The sequence below is a fragment of the Equus asinus genome, chromosome 6, assembly GCF_041296235.1.
Source record: "Equus asinus isolate D_3611 breed Donkey chromosome 6, EquAss-T2T_v2, whole genome shotgun sequence".
NCBI classification, from domain to species: Eukaryota; Metazoa; Chordata; class Mammalia; order Perissodactyla; family Equidae; genus Equus; species Equus asinus.
In genome coordinates, this window is record NC_091795.1 from 80522339 (window position 1) to 80539330 (window position 16992).

Genomic DNA, 16992 nt, shown 5'->3' on the forward strand with positions numbered 1-16992 from the left:
CTTAAAAAGCTAAACATACACCTACCATGTGACCTAGGCATTCCCCTTCTGGGTAATTATGCAAGGGAAATGGAAGCATATTCCACATCAACACCTGTGCACAAATATTCACAGTAGCTTTATCTGTAACAGCCAGAAAGTTAACAATGCTGAGTGAAAGAAACAAGAAAGAAAAAGGAATACAGGGGCCAGCCTGGTGGCGTAGTGGTTGAGTTTGCACACTCTGCTTCATGGGCTGCAGTTCAGTTTCAGATCCCAGGCACAGATCTACACACTGCTCATCAAGCCATGCTGTGGTGGCATCCCACATTCAAAATAGAGGAAGACTGGCATGGATGCTAGCTCAGGGACAATCTTCCTCAAGCAAAACAAAACAAAAAACCCCAAAAGAATACATACTGTATATTATTCCATTTACGTAAAAATGTGAGAAAATGCAAACTAATCTATAGCGACAGAAAACTGATCAGTGGTTACCTGGGGCAGGCAAGGATTACAAGGGACACAAAGAAACTTTTGGGGGTGATGGATATGCTTATACATCAATGGTGCTGATTTCACAGAGTATACATACGTCAAAACGTATCCAACTACGCACTTTAAAAATGTGTGGCTTATTGTACGTCCATTATAACTTAATCAAGTTGTTGGGAAAAAAACAAGTAGCACAGATTAAAAATAAAGGTGGCTTCCTAGGTTACCTAACCACGACCTTTCTCATTCCATACGCTATCTTCCCAAGAATAGAGTTCACCAACATATATCAAGTTTAATTTTATCTTTAAATATTAATTGAGAAGACTGTGGAGAGTTTAAATCAAAACAGGAAAGTTATTTATGGATTAAGAGTTGGATTTATTAATGTTCAACGGTACTTCCAGCCCTAAAATTGTGTGTGTGAATGAGTGTGTGAGAGTGAGTACGTGGGTGCGAGAATGTGTGAATATGTGAATATGTGTGTATAAGAGAGAAACAGTGATTAGTGAGAAAGTTCTTACTATAGTTGGCCTATGGTTTTATCTTCATATTGTCACTAATTAAGGATCATTATAGCTCCTAATTTTTAATTAACAAGAAGTAAAAAAGGATCAGAAGGAGAAAAAAATGTGGTTGGCTGCAGTGGTAACCTGAGGGAACACGGAGGCTGAAACCCCAAGGGGAAAAGATATGGCGTCTACACACATTTCTACCTGTTAGTGAACTGTTCCAAGATGTGCACCTTACACAGGAATATGGCACCTTCAGATCAGAGGCAACTTCAGCAAGGTTTGGGAGAAGAGATATTTTCAACTGAGATTTTTGAAGCTTTACATGAGGCTACACTCAAATATTTCTTAAAATATTAAAAAATACGCTGACTTTAAGAAAAAAACACCATTCATGTATTACATGTATCACTGAAGTATACATACAGTACATGAGATTTTTTCTTCTTCTTTTTTTACACCCCAGAGGATGAGAGTATAAAAGCAGAACTTCTTGTAGGAGGTATGAAAGGTTCCCAGGATGCTTGGGCTCAGTCACAGAGGGTGCATTTCTTCTTGAACCAAAGGTTTTAAAAAAATGCAGTAATCTCTCTGTATAGATGAATTCTTGGTAAACGCTTTTTCTTCTGGGTATTGAGCTGCTTCGTCACCATAGGAGATTTTTTCCAATACAAGATATAAAAATTTATAAGAAGTGACAGATCTCCTCTCTTACATTTGTTCTAAGAAGACAATCTGGCCTACACGGTGGTCAGCCAATTAATGGAGATGTTGAATGCAAGTTGCCAGCAAGGTTTTGTTACGTAAGATATCTGATCTGAAGCAGGACATCTTTAAACAGCTCCTGATGCCTACAGAGTTTGTGACTGGCTATGGCTGCTTTTGAGAGAGAGAGAGAAGAGAGAAAATTTCCTAGAATTCATCACCATTACTATTAGACTCCACCTGAAATCTAAAATACATGTAGTCAACCCAAACAGTAGAAACAGAATCCAATTTGTTAGTTCCTATTTGATGCCTAATAGTTTAATATGTATGTTCATGAGGAAACTTACAAATGGATTTTCCGGGGGTCAGTCCTCAACTGGTACAATCCATTTACTTGTTTAACAAACACTCACATAGTGTTTAGTAAACAGAAATACTATTTTAAGTTTTTTTACAAATAGTAACTCAATTAACACATATAAAGTACTATTATAATCTTCATTTTCCAGAGAAGGAAATTGAGAGACAGAGAGAGATGAACTGTCCAAATCACACAGCTAGTAGATTTGGAGCTGAAACTCAAACTCCGGCAGTCTACTCCTGTCTGTGCTCCTAACTACCATGCTGTGCTGACATTCATCTACTTCTTGAACATCTACTACATGTTTAAAGCTATGTGAGTCATGAGTTAAACATAATGTGGTCTCTGCTCCTCAGAGCCTTCAATCTAGCTGAGAGACAAATTATTGCAGTTGGGGAGAAGGAGGAGGGATCCTGGAGCTGAATTAGCTGGAAGAAGGATGTGACATGAACTTGGTAGGTCTTGAAGGGTTCCGTGGATGGGTGAGAAGGGATGGCAGGAGGGAGCATGGGATGTTCATGGGGGAGGGGGCTGAGAAAACCACCTTCCTGATGGATGGGCACATATTGGGAACGAGGATTGGATGGAGAGGGCAAGGTCAGATGCGGTCCTGCCCAGGGTGAAGATCCAGAAATCCAAACTTGGCATCTTAGACAACAGGGAGCCGTTGCAGGTTCTCAAGCAGGAACATGACAGGAGGTACAGAGACCTGTGAAGGGTGGCCAAGGTGATTTTTGACTAAAATAATATAAATGTGGAGTCTTAAAAAGGTCAAAGTCGTTTAAGGCAAATTGGAGTGGAGATGTACCACGGCAGAATGTCTACAGGATAGTTTTTGCACGTGACCCCCTATGGTAGGCAGGTGACGCCCAGTGATCTGCACCTGTACAATCTCCTCCCGTTGAGTGTGGCATAGACCCTGTGAACAAGATGGGATACCATATCCATGATTAGGTTACGGTATATGGCACCACTGACTCTCTCAGTGGGCCTGAGCTAATCAGGTGAGCTCTTAAAGGGATGGGGTTCTTTCTGGCAAATGAGATTCTAAGTCAGAGAGATTTGAACCATGAGGGATGCAAAGTGAAAGTCTCTGTTGCTGACTTTGAAGATGGTGGGGGGCTCATGGCAAGGAATGCTGACAGCCTTAAGGAGGTGAGATGGCCCCTCAGCTGATAGCCGGCAAGGAATCAGGGACCTCACTCCTCAAGCTGCAAAAAACTGAATTCCGCCACAACCACGTGAGCTTGGCAGAGGCCTCTGAACTCCAGATGAGAACGCAGCCCAGTAGACACCTTGGTTGTATCCTTATGAGAGTCTGAGCAGAGAACCCAGGGACACCATGCCCAGACCCCAGACTTCTGCCTTGCAGAACTGTGAGCTAATAGATGGGTATTGCCTTAAATTGCTGAATTCATGGTAATTTGTTATGAAACAGTAGAAAACTAATACACCTCCTGCAAGGGTACTAGATACCAGCAAGAGAGGCAGGAGTAGGGATGTCCTCCAGGTGGGTGGGGAAGGGAAGTCACTTCATGAAGCACTCATGGAGATCTTTAATGTGACTGTGGGTGATTCAGAGAAAAAGGTCTCAACCAGCACAGCCAGGCCAGAGGGTGGCAGGCTGGCAGGAAGAACGGGCACAGTGCAACAGCAGCTGGCCCAGGAAAACAAGCTAGAAGTGAGGGTAGATTCTGAGAGAAGGTGCTGGCAAAGCCCAGGGACACAGGCAGCACGGGCACTAGATAGACAGTTGAACAATTTCACCACAAAGCCAAAGTGAGTGGATCAAGTACCCAAGAGACTGGAAGAAGAGCCAAGGCCAGGCCTGGGGAGGAAGCAGGAGTCACAGCCTGGGGACTAACACTTATCACGTGCATATGCTGTGCCAGGCACCGTGTGAAGTGTTTTTCATGCATCACCTCATTTAATCCTCACAACAACCATCTGTAAACGGTAAAAACTGTCAGCTCTAAGGCACTGACATCAACGCTATTCCTCCGGCACCAGAGGTGTTTTATAAAGCTGCCATCTCGTGGAGGTGGAGAACTCATCCCACTGTCTGCCTGATGCATGTCAGCTCCGTGACGCCTTCGTCTGTCCCAGGCAAGTTTAGAGCCATAGACTGTCAAGGAAACTATTTGCATGCAGCCCATGGAGAGGTCACAGGCTGTCTGAATGGGGTGACTGTCCTGCTCTGGGGTTTCAGGAGCCCCCGAGTGATATGGTGAAAAGAGCCTCAGACTGAGAAACTTGCATTCTGGTCCAACTACCTCTGGCATTTGGGACAACTCATTCACCCTCCTATCAATGGGAGGCTGAGACTAGATGTCTAAGGCGCCTTCCAGCTTTTTACAGGAATGAAGACTTAAGTAAAGTTGGGACATCAATGAAAAAGCAAGACCACAGAAGTCTGGGTCCCAACAAGCAGGAAGTGTTATTGTGGAACCAAAAGACTGGAAGGACATTTTGGCCAGAATTAAACAGAAGCAGAATATTGGAGTCCAGAAAAAAGAAAGGAAGTGAACAGCATTGAAAGGTTTAATTCCAAAAGAGCAAATGTCAAAGGCAAAGTAGCAAAAACAGTCTGCCCAATGAATCAATGGGCTCCTTGGTAAGGATGCTGGCACACTGGACACCAAAGGGCATTTATTTCTGGTTTTCTGCAGTGGGAGATGGGGAGGGAGGGGCAGGATCTCCAGTAGGGTTGGGATGTGGCAGGCTACCCTATCCTATGCCACTGAACATCCGCTAGGCTGATCCTGTCCTGGCCAAGCACTCTTCTGGTTATGATCTGGCTTCCCTTGTAGGTTGACTACAAGAATCGATGTCCTGCTGATGCTGATTTTAAGTTAGTGGGAAACTGTCTCTGTGACCAGATGACCCTGGCACAGACAAGAAGGAGTCTCTGGGCCCTCAAAGAAGAGGGACTGAGCAGTTGGACTTCCATTTGATGACGCCTCTGCCCTGGCCAACTTCTCCCTCACTGATGATGTCTATAGGGTAGACAGGGCCAGGGAAACTTGGCAATTTCACGGGCTCTAGGCCCCAGGGTGGAGTTTGGGAGCCCAACGATGGGACCCTGGAATGTGACTAGAAGGAGAGAAGCAAATAAATAGGACTGGCAAGGCGGGCCCAAACTTTCAAAGGGCATTCAGATGTCAGCCTGGCACATAAGGGGAGGATCAGATGGGCAACAGAAGTAACAGTCAGGACACCATGGCATTCAAAATGGCTGAGAAAGTTCCTTAAAAATCCACCTGTCAGTGTGAGAATCATCAGGGATGCTTTAAAAATATACTGATAAGGGGGCCGGCCCAGGGGCCTGGTGGTTAAGCTCGAGCGCTCTGCTTTGGCAGCCCGGGGTTCGCATGTTCGGATCCTGGATGTAGACCTACATGCAGCTCATCAAGCCATGCTGTGGTGGCATCCCACATACAAAACAGAGGAAGATTACCGCAGATGTTAGCTCAGGGACAATCTTCCTTACCAAAAAAAGAAAAAAAAAGTATATATGTACGTATGTATGTATCTATCTATCTATATCTATCTATCTATCTATATCTCTCAACATATATATTGATAGGGGAAGAGGCATACCTAGACACATTGATTTCATTGGTCTGGGATGGAGCCTGATACTGGTGTCTTTAAAAAATTCCCCAAGTAGCTCTAATTTAATTTGCTCCTAAGGGTTGCATACCATTGGCCTAGACAGTGGTTCTTAAAATATTTTTGGAGGAGTGGGAGGCAGAAAGGCTAAGAAAGCTTTTTTCCATTGCCCATGCCCGCCCCCTTTATCAACATCTTAGTGAAGGGGCTGTGCCTAGAGTTTAAAAAGCCTGATTCTGATATTCCCACCTGGCCATAGAGAGCCATTGTGGGATGGAGGTCAAGAGCCTCACTAACATTCTTTATTATGTAATATTAGGTGCACACAAAAGAATAAATGTAAGTAAGTTAAGCAGAATAATAGTAAGAGACCCCGTGACCCAAGTGAAATCCTAGACCTTGATAAACACAGTTGGTGTTACCGGTTGTCCCCGCCCCCCTCCTCCCCCTGCCTCCCCACAGGAGATAGCCTCCTTCTTCAATGGGGTCTGGCACCTCTGGAAACCCGGGTTCTGGGTCTGGGGAGGGCGGGTCTGCACGGTGGGAGGGTGTGGGGGAGGCAGGGAGGAAGATCAAGTGACCGGCTGTGAGCAGCAACGGAGCCAGGGCAGCCAGGCAGAGCCTGCCACAGCCTCTGAAAGCAGGCGAAGCATTTGTTAGAGAAGTGCTAGAGAAATCCCTTTAGACCCAGTACAATGGAGACCCAGATGCTCTCAGAAAAGCCAGGCTTTCAACTGCTTTGTTTTCCCAGCCCTGGCTGCTGCTGCCAAATTGACAAGCATGCAACAGCTTAGGGGGTGCAGAGTTCAAGTCCCCGCGGGTCTGTCGGGAAAGAACAAAAGGATGCAACTTGATCTCTCTTTCTCTCTAGGCTAATCACTTGGTGAGCTTTTCCTCGGGATTATTATTCTATTATAAACCAGATGCTTAAGGCGAATCAACTGCTACCTTTCTTAGAATGTTCAAAGTAGGTCAGCGTCAGTCTCCGAGTGCACAGCCTCTGCACGAGTGCCACAGGCTGTGTGAATAATTAAATCCACAAGTCTCAGAGCAGCACTGCAACAGGAGGGCATTTTCTCTCCCAGGAGACTGTCAGGAACTAGAGGAAAGAGCAAGCCCAAGTATCCAGCTGTAGGAGCACCAAGGTGGAGGGGAAATCCAGGAGTGGAGGGGAGGAGGTGTCGGGGCTGGAAACCGGTTCTTGGGAGGCTGGGGGGCCTGAGGCAGGCCTCTGGGCAGAGTCTACTGAAGAGGTCTGGGAGGACTGGTTCGGGGCTGTGTTACAAAACAGATGCTCAGTATGAGGGCTGCGGCACAAGGACTTCAAGGTTTGATCTTTGCTAGGGGACGGATACAACAAAGGGTTGGTTTAGGTGACACCAGGGTGGCTTGGGGTCTATGGGCCTTTAAAATTGGCCTGACACAGACTAGGGGTACCTAAGGTAGCTGAAACCTGCAGGAACTGGGAGAGCTGGGCCTTTAATCACAAAGGTGCTTTTGTGTTTTCCAGGAGCAGCGGCTCCCATGGACGAGAAGCCTGGAAAAGATCAAGAGTTGCCCACCACCTTGCACAAAGATGCGTGTGCAGAGGTTTCATTGGCTATAAAGAGCTGAAGGCTCCCAGGGGAAAACCCCTCGCTCCTGGCTAATGAGGCCTGGGCAGATGACAATGTGGAAAATAAGACAAAGAAGGCAAGACTGTCCTCCAAGAGGCTGGAACACAGCGTGGTGATTGCATGCCATCCAATCCTAGACTAAAGCTCTCCCAAGTGGGGACAACAATAAGAAAGCTACAACTTTTGGTGCAGGCCTGAGCATAGTACAGCATGGACCCCAGCATGGACTGGTGTGGTTATCAGAGTTGTGTTGATGGTAAATACTGTGGCTTCTCTTACATTACTGCTGGGAATATACACTATTCTAACCAGTTTGGAAAATGATTTGGCAGTATGTCCTAAATCTGAACACACACGCACCCTCTGACCCAGGAATTCCACTCCTAGGAATACACCCAACAGAAATGTGTGCATGCATGTTTGCCAAAAGATATGTACAAGAACGTTCACAGCAACAGTGTTTTTAATAGCCCCAAACTAGAAGCCCCCACATGTCTACTGATAGCAGAATGGGTAAGTCCTACGTAGTATCTCACAGAGTGGAATACTATAAAGCAACGAAAGTGAATGAAGTGCAACGTGGATGAATTTCACAAAAATAAGGTGAAGCAAAGGGAGCCAACACAAGGGTACACAGAGCCTGATTTCACTTACATAAAGTAAACAATCAAAACCAATCTGTGGTGAATATACTAAAAACCATCGACTTCTACACTTTAAATAGGTGAACTGTATGGTGTATGAATTATATCTCAATTAAGGTGTTATTTTTCAAAAACCTATGGTATTAGAAGTCAGGATAGTGGTTGTCCTTGGTGAGGAGCAGTCACTGGGAGGGGCTTCTGGTGCTGCCAATGTTTGGTTTCTTGATTTGGGTGCTGGTCACAAGGGTGTGTTCAGTTGTGACAATTCTGTGCACTTACAATTTGCGCACTTATGCCTATATATGTTATATTTCAATAAAAATCACAAAAAAATAACCATAGTTAAACAGGCCTGGCCTGGCCTGGCTCAAGTGCGTGGGGATAGTGAACTGGATAGGCTCAGTCAATTCAGAAAGGTCCTGACTGCCACTAGGGTGCCCTGCAAGAGGACCCTGCAGAGTTTATGAGGATGGGGCTCCCCATGTTATCAGTGAAGCATCACCTGCAGGACCCAGGGGAATTCTCAGAGGAGAAAGTAGGGAGGGTTCACCTACTGTCTCTCTTTCATGAGTTGGGCTAGAGTGGACAGGTATGGCCTCAGATGCCAGAGTATTAGGCCTGGGAGCATCCTTGCCTTAGCACGGGCTGGGCCATGGCTACCGTGACTCCTCTCAGCTCAGTCTTCCAGAGGTCTGGTCTGCTGCTCCTAGATTGGGAAGGGGGCATATCCTCAGGGAGACCTTAAGGGCCATCTGCCTGAGTTGGGCTGGCCCATAGAACTGTGACCCCCCCCACCCCCCGCCAAGGTCAGCCCCTGCCTGCCCCTGCAGCAAAGCCCGCCCCAGCCAGGGCTCTGGGGAGCCTCATCAGTCACCACCTACCAGCAGGAGTACTTGAGGCCCCAGGAAGATGGATCCGAGGGGGAGATACCTGAGCATGGGAGAGGGGCATCCTGAGAACTCCAGGTAGAACAGAGGTGGGATTTTAGGGTGCAGGCTGTTGGGAATTTGAGGCTGTCAGCCAAAGTAGGACACAGGACCGCAGCCGTTGAGCTAGGAGCTGGTTGATCCCTTTCACCCAAGGAGCATTAGAGGCCACATCCTGTGTAAATAAGACAGTACAAGGGGCTCTGGCAGGGTCAGGTACTTGTGGCCTTTGAGATTCTGATTCAATTCTACCTTTAAAAAAATCTTCATAGGTGAATCTGATGCATAGCTGGGTATAGAGACCCACATGGATAAGCACCATTCACTCACTTATTCAATAAACATTTACTGGGTAGCTACTTTAGTTCCAGGTCAGTGCCAGGCTCTGGGAAAGCAGAAGAATATTGCCAGGCCTTACCCTTAATGAGCCCAGAGTCTGCTGTCCAGGGAGAGGCTGGCATGTGACACATAATTAAAATGCAGAGGGACGACAGCAATGACAGAGGTTCTGGAGCACAGCAGAAGGGTAAAAGAACCCACTTGCGACTCTTTTTGCAAAATATAATTTCCTCCTACTTCATTTGTTTCACAGGTCTGAATTTTTGTATTCTGCATTCAGGCACATACGTTAGCTCAGGCGCAGCTCAATGACTGTTAAATATTGTCTATGACAACTCCCTCTGAAAAGAGGACTCACCGCCACTATTTTTCAAGCTGTTCTTAAAAATAATGAACAAGCTAGAAGAGATAATAGAAGATAGCCAGCTATGTCTGCTTCATAACTTCTGCTATTAAAATCACCTAGAAGAGGCATATCTACTTTTCATAATCTTTGGGGAATTAATTTAGCTTGTCATCATAAAGAAATCCATCAGATCAACCCCCACCCCTTGCCACACACAGGCACAATAACAATCACCAGCTAATTCTCTTCTTCTAGGTCTGTATTACACGAAATAAAAATTTAAAAACAATGTCACTTCCTGGCCTGGGTACAAAGGTAAGTGAGGTGATCAGCAAAATAGGTCTAAATATCTTCTTTTCTATAATCCTGGAAATCTATGACATCTAGCCTGGACTTTGCTATTTTAGTGATCACAGTAGCCCCCTTGAGAGCACCCTTTTCCTTTTATCAATACAGTGGGAGCATCCTGTTCATGTGAATCTGGTCTGGAGCAGCCCCAAAAACAGAAGAGGTCAAAGGGGAAAGCATCTTTGGCAAACAGGAGAATTACCTTGGTCCCGTGGTAGAAGTCGTCCACGCACGTGGCGTTCATGAAGGTCTGGTGGAAGTGGGTGCTGGTGTCAATGCCTCCAGGGATCACCAGTTTCCCAGTGGCATCAATGACCTTGGCCCCTCCGGGGATCATGAGCTCACGGCCCACCTGCTGGATGATGCCATTCTCAATGTAGACATCAGCCTCGTGGGTGCAGTCATCGTTCACCACCTTGCCTCCCTTGATGAGAATCCGCACACTGGCTGAATTGGCAAGCATGTTCCTACAGAAGGTGAGAGGGAGGCACCAGTCAAGGTCAAGCCCCTTTTCACTGTAACCAAGGTCCCACCTCTTCCTCTCAGAGCCCCCCCAAACTCCATGGGCAGAGTAAGTGAGCGGGGATGGGGAGGAAGTTTCTCCACAGCCTGAGGGCACTGGTCCTACAGCCAACTGGGTGTCACAAGCCTCCCACTGACTTTACAGCGGGACTTACTCAGAATCCTGACTTAGTGGCAGTAAGGGTGAAGCTGGGGCCCAAACAAACCAATTTCTACCTTCTGGAAACGTTGTGTGGGTTCTGAAGCATTTTTATATCTACAGTCTCATTTTATTCCCGAAATAACCCTAAGGGTGGCATTTTACAGATGAGAAAGCTGAAACTGCTAAGTAAGGAATTTATGGCTATTAAGTAGCCAAGTCAAACTGAGATGCTTTGTATGACCAATGTCCCAAGTATACCACATGGTCCTGAAGATAGCAGAGGCTCCTGGTGCACATCTCAGAGAGCCAAATTCTCGAGGTCTCACAGCTGCTTAATTCATGTCATTCCTCAGATGGATTCTGCTCAGTCCACCATCCAGTGTTTGCCCTGAGAAGTCCACTTGCACACTGAAGCTCCACAGCTGGCTGCACGTTAAGAAGCTCATCTGAGGAGCTTTTGTAAAGTATCTATGCTCAAGCCCCACCCCCCAGAGATTCAGCTTTATTTGGTCCAGATTGGGTCTCCAGAATCAATATTTTTAAAAGCTAGAGAACTCTACCATATGTTTTGAGAAGGATTAATGCCAATCTCTTCCAGAAATTAGAAAAGAAAGAAAACTTCCCGACTCATTTTATGAAGCCAGTATTACCCCAATACCAAAGCCAGACAAAGACAGCACAAAAAAATACCTAGAGTAATACCCATCATGAACATAGATACAAAAATTCTTAACAAATATTAGCAAGGAGAATTCAGCAATAGGTAAAAAGAATTATACACCATGCAAGTGGGATTTATTCCAGGGATGCAAAGCTGGTTCAATATTTGAAAATCAATCAATGGGATCCACTATATTAAAGGCTAAAAAAGAAAAGTCACACAATCACATCAGTTGATGCAGAAAAAGCACTTGACAAAATTCAACATCCATTCATGATAAAAACTCTCAGAAAAGTAGGAATAGAAATTAACTTCCTCAACTTGATAAAGGACATCTACAAAAACCTACAGCTAACATCAGACTTAATGATTAAGGATTGAATGCTTTCCTCCTATGATTGGGAACAAGGCAGGAATGTCCACTCTTACTACTGCTATTCAACAAAGGGAGTTCTAGCCAGGACTCTAAGGAAAGAGCGGAGTCTATCTCCACCTCTGGACTAGGGTCCTCAAAGGCAAAAGCGTAATCAATGATCTCCGTTTCTGTCCCCTCCTCACCCCAAGCATCCAGTACAGGATACTCAAAACTGGTGAGTAAATGAATGAATGGCCTCATCTACTTGTCGCACTCTAACACAATCAAAATGGTTTAAAGTAATGAGTGTTAGGCCAATTCCATATTTGTTTTCTGGGATATCTGGCAACTCTATGTCCAGGATAATGCTCAACTTTTGTCCCTTTTCCAATATAGCAAATCACTGTGAACAGAGCAAAGGGCAGCAAATTTCCCTCGTCCTTGTCATTTCATTTTGCCTGCCACGAGGCAAGTTACAGGAAGGCCGTGTCCCAGGATGAAAAGGCCTCGGAATCTGCTGAAGGAGTACCTCTTATAAGGAAAGAAGTCAGATATCTGGAGAGCTTAGCCTGCTCTCCTAGACACAGTTGGTAAGCAGTTGGCTCGTTCTTTTGCCAAGTTAGCCAGGCTGGAGTGCCTGGAGTCTGAACACTAAGAAAGTGTACAGTGTCTATTCAGACTCAACTGCCAGGTTCTCCTGCTGTTAGGAGAGGCTGGCCCTTTGGGGGCTGCTGCTGGGGGCGATGCTGGGAAACAGACAGGTGGCTGGGAGTGAGCCCTGTTCCCTTATACAGCGACAGCTGTTCCCCATGAACATCTGCTCCCTGCCAGGTATCATTCCAACCTCTGGGGAGGAGGGGCCCCTCTCCGTGTGGAAGGCACTGGGCAGAGAGGCAGTGGGGAGGAGTCAGGTTGGAGAGACGGGAAGGCAGGGACCGTTACAGCCACAAGCCTATTGTCTGAAGCAGAACATGTCTGAGATCTTTTGTCCTAAAATCTGAAAACTGGAGTTTTAATTTAATACACAGTATTCAGGAAATGAGTTTGGTTCTCAGGTGATGGACGTAGCTGCTCTGGCCCAAGGAGGCCCAGAAAGCCTGAGAGATGCATTCTCTTATTACAAAGCCAACGCCAGATGCGACCTGAAAGGAGAGATGCACGTTCTCAGTTTGCGTGAGAAGAAGGAGATGGTGTTGGGGGTAGGAGTTGCTGAAAGAAGACACACACCTAATCCTCTGTGCAAATACATAATCCTCACTTTTTAAAGCAGCTTTAAGAGGAAAAATAGGAATATTTATTATGGTAGGAAATTGCTGCATAGTCCTTATGTCAATATTGTAAATGAGAATATTGATTTGCTTATTAATCCAGAATGCACGCTCATAGCACACACCTGGAGGGTGGAGAACCTGGAAGGGTGCTGTGATAATGATTTACTGGGGATTCTTGTCTGAGCTTTCATGCTGGAATCAAAGCCATGGGCATCTTCTTCAATAGAAAAAGAGCAACAGCTAACACCCAGTGCCTGGCACTTCACATGCATTTAACCCACACAGAAACCCTGAGAAGAAAGAAGAAGGCAAGAACGTTAGATCTATTTTAAGATGAAGAGAGGTTTTGAAAGAACAGGTAGCACATTAAAGACCACAAAACTCCACAGGAAGGATGGGCTTCATATCCAGGTCTGTCTGACCTAAAGGAAAGGTTATCAGAATTAACTCTGGGCAGAAGAGTTACAGGTGATTTTTATGGTCTTCATAGTTTTCTCTATTTTCAAACTATATACAATAAACTTGTATTGCCTTTTACAATCTGAAAAGTTATGTTAAAAAGCTTTTTTTTTAAGCTAAAAAGAAGCCAGAAGGAATTCCCTGTGACTCTCCATTCAGGTCCAGCAGGCTCAGCTCCTACCTCTGCATCCTTTCTGGGAGGAGATGAACGAGGGAGGCGGCGATGGAGCTGCTATAAGACTCGTCCCTTCTCTAGAACCCCTGGGCTGCCTCCACGACTCAATCTGTCTTTTTCCACTTCTGTGTTGGGAATCTCTAAAGGCTAACCTGGCTCTGAAGAGGCTGGGCTCCCCTGAGTATTACTGGGGAGTCCTGGAACTCTTCTGGTCTGGGCATCCCATTCACACAGGCCTGGGCTAGTCCTGGAATCCAGGCCAGACTGGACTCCCAGGACTACCTCAGACAGCACTCATTCTCAGAGCTTAGAGAACCCTGGTACTAACGTTAACAATCAGTGACACCTATATACGCAGGGCCTTTCACCAAGCCCGCCATATAAGTGATCTTGATTGATCCTTACAATGCCGAGACAGGTACCATTATTGCCCCCATTTTTACCACGAAATGGCTGAGGCTTAGGAAAGTTAAAGGAACTTCCTCAAGGTCACAGAGCTAGTTTGTAACACAGTAGGGACTGAAAGCCAGATAGTTATCTAGAGCTGTTATAGACTGAATGCTTGTGTCCTCCTAAAATTCCTGTGCTAAAGCCCTAACCTCCAGTGCGGCTGTATTTGGAGATGGGGCCTCTAAGGAAGGTTAAATGAACTCGTAAGGGTGGGGCCCTGATCCCATAGGATTAGTGTCCTTCTAAGAAGAGACGCCAGATGGCTCGCTTCCGGCCCCCCCAATCCAGTGCTATGTGTAAGCACAGAAAAACGGCCATGTGAGGACACGGTGGCAGCCAGCTACCAGCCAGGACGAGAGTTCGGACCAGAAACCAACCATGCTGGCACCCTGACCTCGGACTTCTATCTTCCAGAAGTGTGAGAAAATAAATTTCTGTTGTTTAAGCTACCCCGTCTGTCATTTTGTTATGGCGGTCTGAGCAGACTAATAGAAGAGCCTACACTCTTAGCCATGAACCATACTGCCCATATGGAAGGGGAGTGACCCAGACCCCGGATCGTAAACTGCCTGGTAGAGCCACTTCAGTGCATGCTGTGCGCTCCATCCCGACCTTCTGGCAGACTTCCAGCTTCAGAGTAGGGGCTGCTGTCATCAGAACAGCCTGCAGGCCCAGCCTTCCAGGGTTACCACGGCCTCAGAACACTAGGCCTGCACTGCAGTGTTCGGACAATATAGCACAGTTGCTTAACACACTTCCTGCCTGTGGTACTTTTGGAGAATATCTTTTTTTTTTTTTTTTATTAATGTTATGATAGTTTACAACCTTGTGAGATTTCAGTTGTACATTTTTGTTAGTCATGTTGTGACTAACTTAACTTAAAAGTAACTAACTTAAAAGTAATTGTATACTTTTCATAGTATCTTGGGGGGGAGAGTCTAAGGGAAGCGCTCACTCCACCGTGATATGCTGTCAATCCTCCTAGCTGTAGGCCTTTTGTAGATGTTTTTTCGTCAAGTTAAGGAAGTTCCTCCCTATTCCTAGTTTGCTGAGAGTTTTTATCACGAATGAGTGTTGGAGTTTTACACCACTTCCCTCTTTGTGCCCTCCCCCCACCCCCCCTTTTCCCTGGTAACCACCGTTGGAGAATATCTTTTTAAAATGAAGATTTGTGTGAAGTATTCTGTAACTTCGCTCCTTTCCGCGTCAAACTGGAGACAACTCTAAAGAAAACGAGGGCCTTGCTCTCAAGAAGTTCACTCTAGCGGCAAGAGACACAAATAATTGCACTGCTAAGTAACTAAAGTGTAAAGGGGACACTTCTTCCCTAAAAACTTTAAAACTAACTTAGGGATTGGTTTAAACTGGGTATCTCTCACCATGCACCAGAGCTGTGAATTGGTGAGACTAGCTGTTTGGTGACTGTAGGAATGTCTTCTTACACCAGTATCCTCCCCACATCTCTCTACATTTCTAAATTCTCCCCGTCCTTCCTTGTCCCCCCTCACTGCTGATGGTCGACATTCATTATGCTTCTCACCTCCCCCAGTAACCTCATTAGCATGTCATTCCTACACTTCCCCTGCTAGTCTTTGCTAAAATAAACAAAGGAAAGATGTTACTAGCATCTTTTTCTACAGCAAGCCTGCTGTCTGTGTGTGTATGAATGTGTGGACATGATGGAGTGAGGGGGGTGGATGAGCAGGCAAAATATATTGGGCCTCTTAGGAGAGTCCCTCAAAAGGGAAGAGATTTGAGCACAATTGTTGAAATACACACGCTTAAGCACGACAAATGCCACTGGCTGTCTTTCCCCCTGCTCTGGTGGGGGCAGCATGTTCAGAGGACATTCTTGTAGTGATCCTGGTCTAGAGAAGGCCAGTATCAGTTTTACTAATTTATGATGCTTCAGGTCACCCATTTTATTCTAAAATACAATAACTGTGTACACAGAGCCAATAACTGGCCCACTGGCTTACTAAATGCTATAGATTGTTTGCATTCCTCCAAAATTCATATGTTGAAGTCCTAATTCCAGTGTGATGGTATAGGGAGGTGGGGCCTTTGGGAGGTAATTAGGTTATGAGAGTGGAGCGCTCATAAATGGGATTAGTGCCCTCACAAGAAGAGACACGAGAATGGATGGATCTAGAGGGTATTATGCTGAGAGAAATAAGCTAAACAGAGAAAGAAGAATGTGTGATTTCACTTTTGTGTGGAATCTAAACAAACCAAAACTAATGAACAAATGAAACAAAACAAAACAGAAACAGACTCACAGATACAGAGAACAAACTGGTAGTTGCCAGAGGGGAGGCGGGTAGGGAGAAGGGTGAAATAGGTGAAGGGGATAGAGGTACAAACTTCCAGCCATAAAATAAGGAAGTGATGGGCATGTAATATACAGCATCGGGAAGATAGACGACTACATTGTAATACCTTTGGAAGGTGAGAGATGGTAACTAGTCTTATCAGGGTGATCATTTTGTAATGTAAATAAGTGCCAAATCACTATGCTGTACACCTGAAACAAATATAATATTGTACGTCAACTATACTTCAAAAGAAAAGAAGAGACACGAGAGATCTCTCTCTCTCTCTGCCGTGTGAAGACAGAGAAAGAAGGCAGCTGTCTGCAAGCCAGGAAGACAGTCCTCACCAGGAGGTGAACAGGTCAGCATCTTGATCCTAGACTTCTCAGCCTTCAGAACTATGAGGAATAAATTTTTGTTGTTAAAGACACTCAGTCTACGGTATTGTTATTACAGCAGCCTAAGGTGACTAAGATACTACATTAGACAAAATGAACATTATAATCAAATCACCATTAAGTAACAACAGGGCCTTAAAATAAACGTCACCTCCTCTGAAGACTTCTGGCTGTAGCCCAGATTCCCATTTGTTTAACCAAGAACTTTGATTAGCTATTTTGTCAATGCAGATGGAAGAAGTCAAACCACATGTCTGTCCTCCCAGGCAGAAATGCAAAAAAGTGCCAGATAGTTAAATGTTGTTAGAAAGAATAATTCTAGAGCTGCATAGATTCATCAAGTCTACCCTGACTTTCCCTC

At 45.4% G+C, this 16992-nt stretch overlaps 1 protein-coding gene across 2 annotated transcripts in view; it reads right to left on the reverse strand.

Annotated features, from left to right (window-relative positions):
• The window catches only part of DPYSL5 (dihydropyrimidinase like 5), a 91588-nt gene that overhangs the window by 40395 nt on the left and 34201 nt on the right, over positions 1-16992 (reverse strand). For both annotated transcript variants that reach the window (XM_014850319.3, XM_070512419.1), the window contains one exon: positions 10089-10353. In XM_014850319.3, the coding sequence (XP_014705805.1) occupies positions 10089-10349 (261 nt within the window). In that variant the 5' untranslated portion in view covers positions 10350-10353. The remainder of the gene's footprint in view (positions 1-10088; positions 10354-16992) is intronic.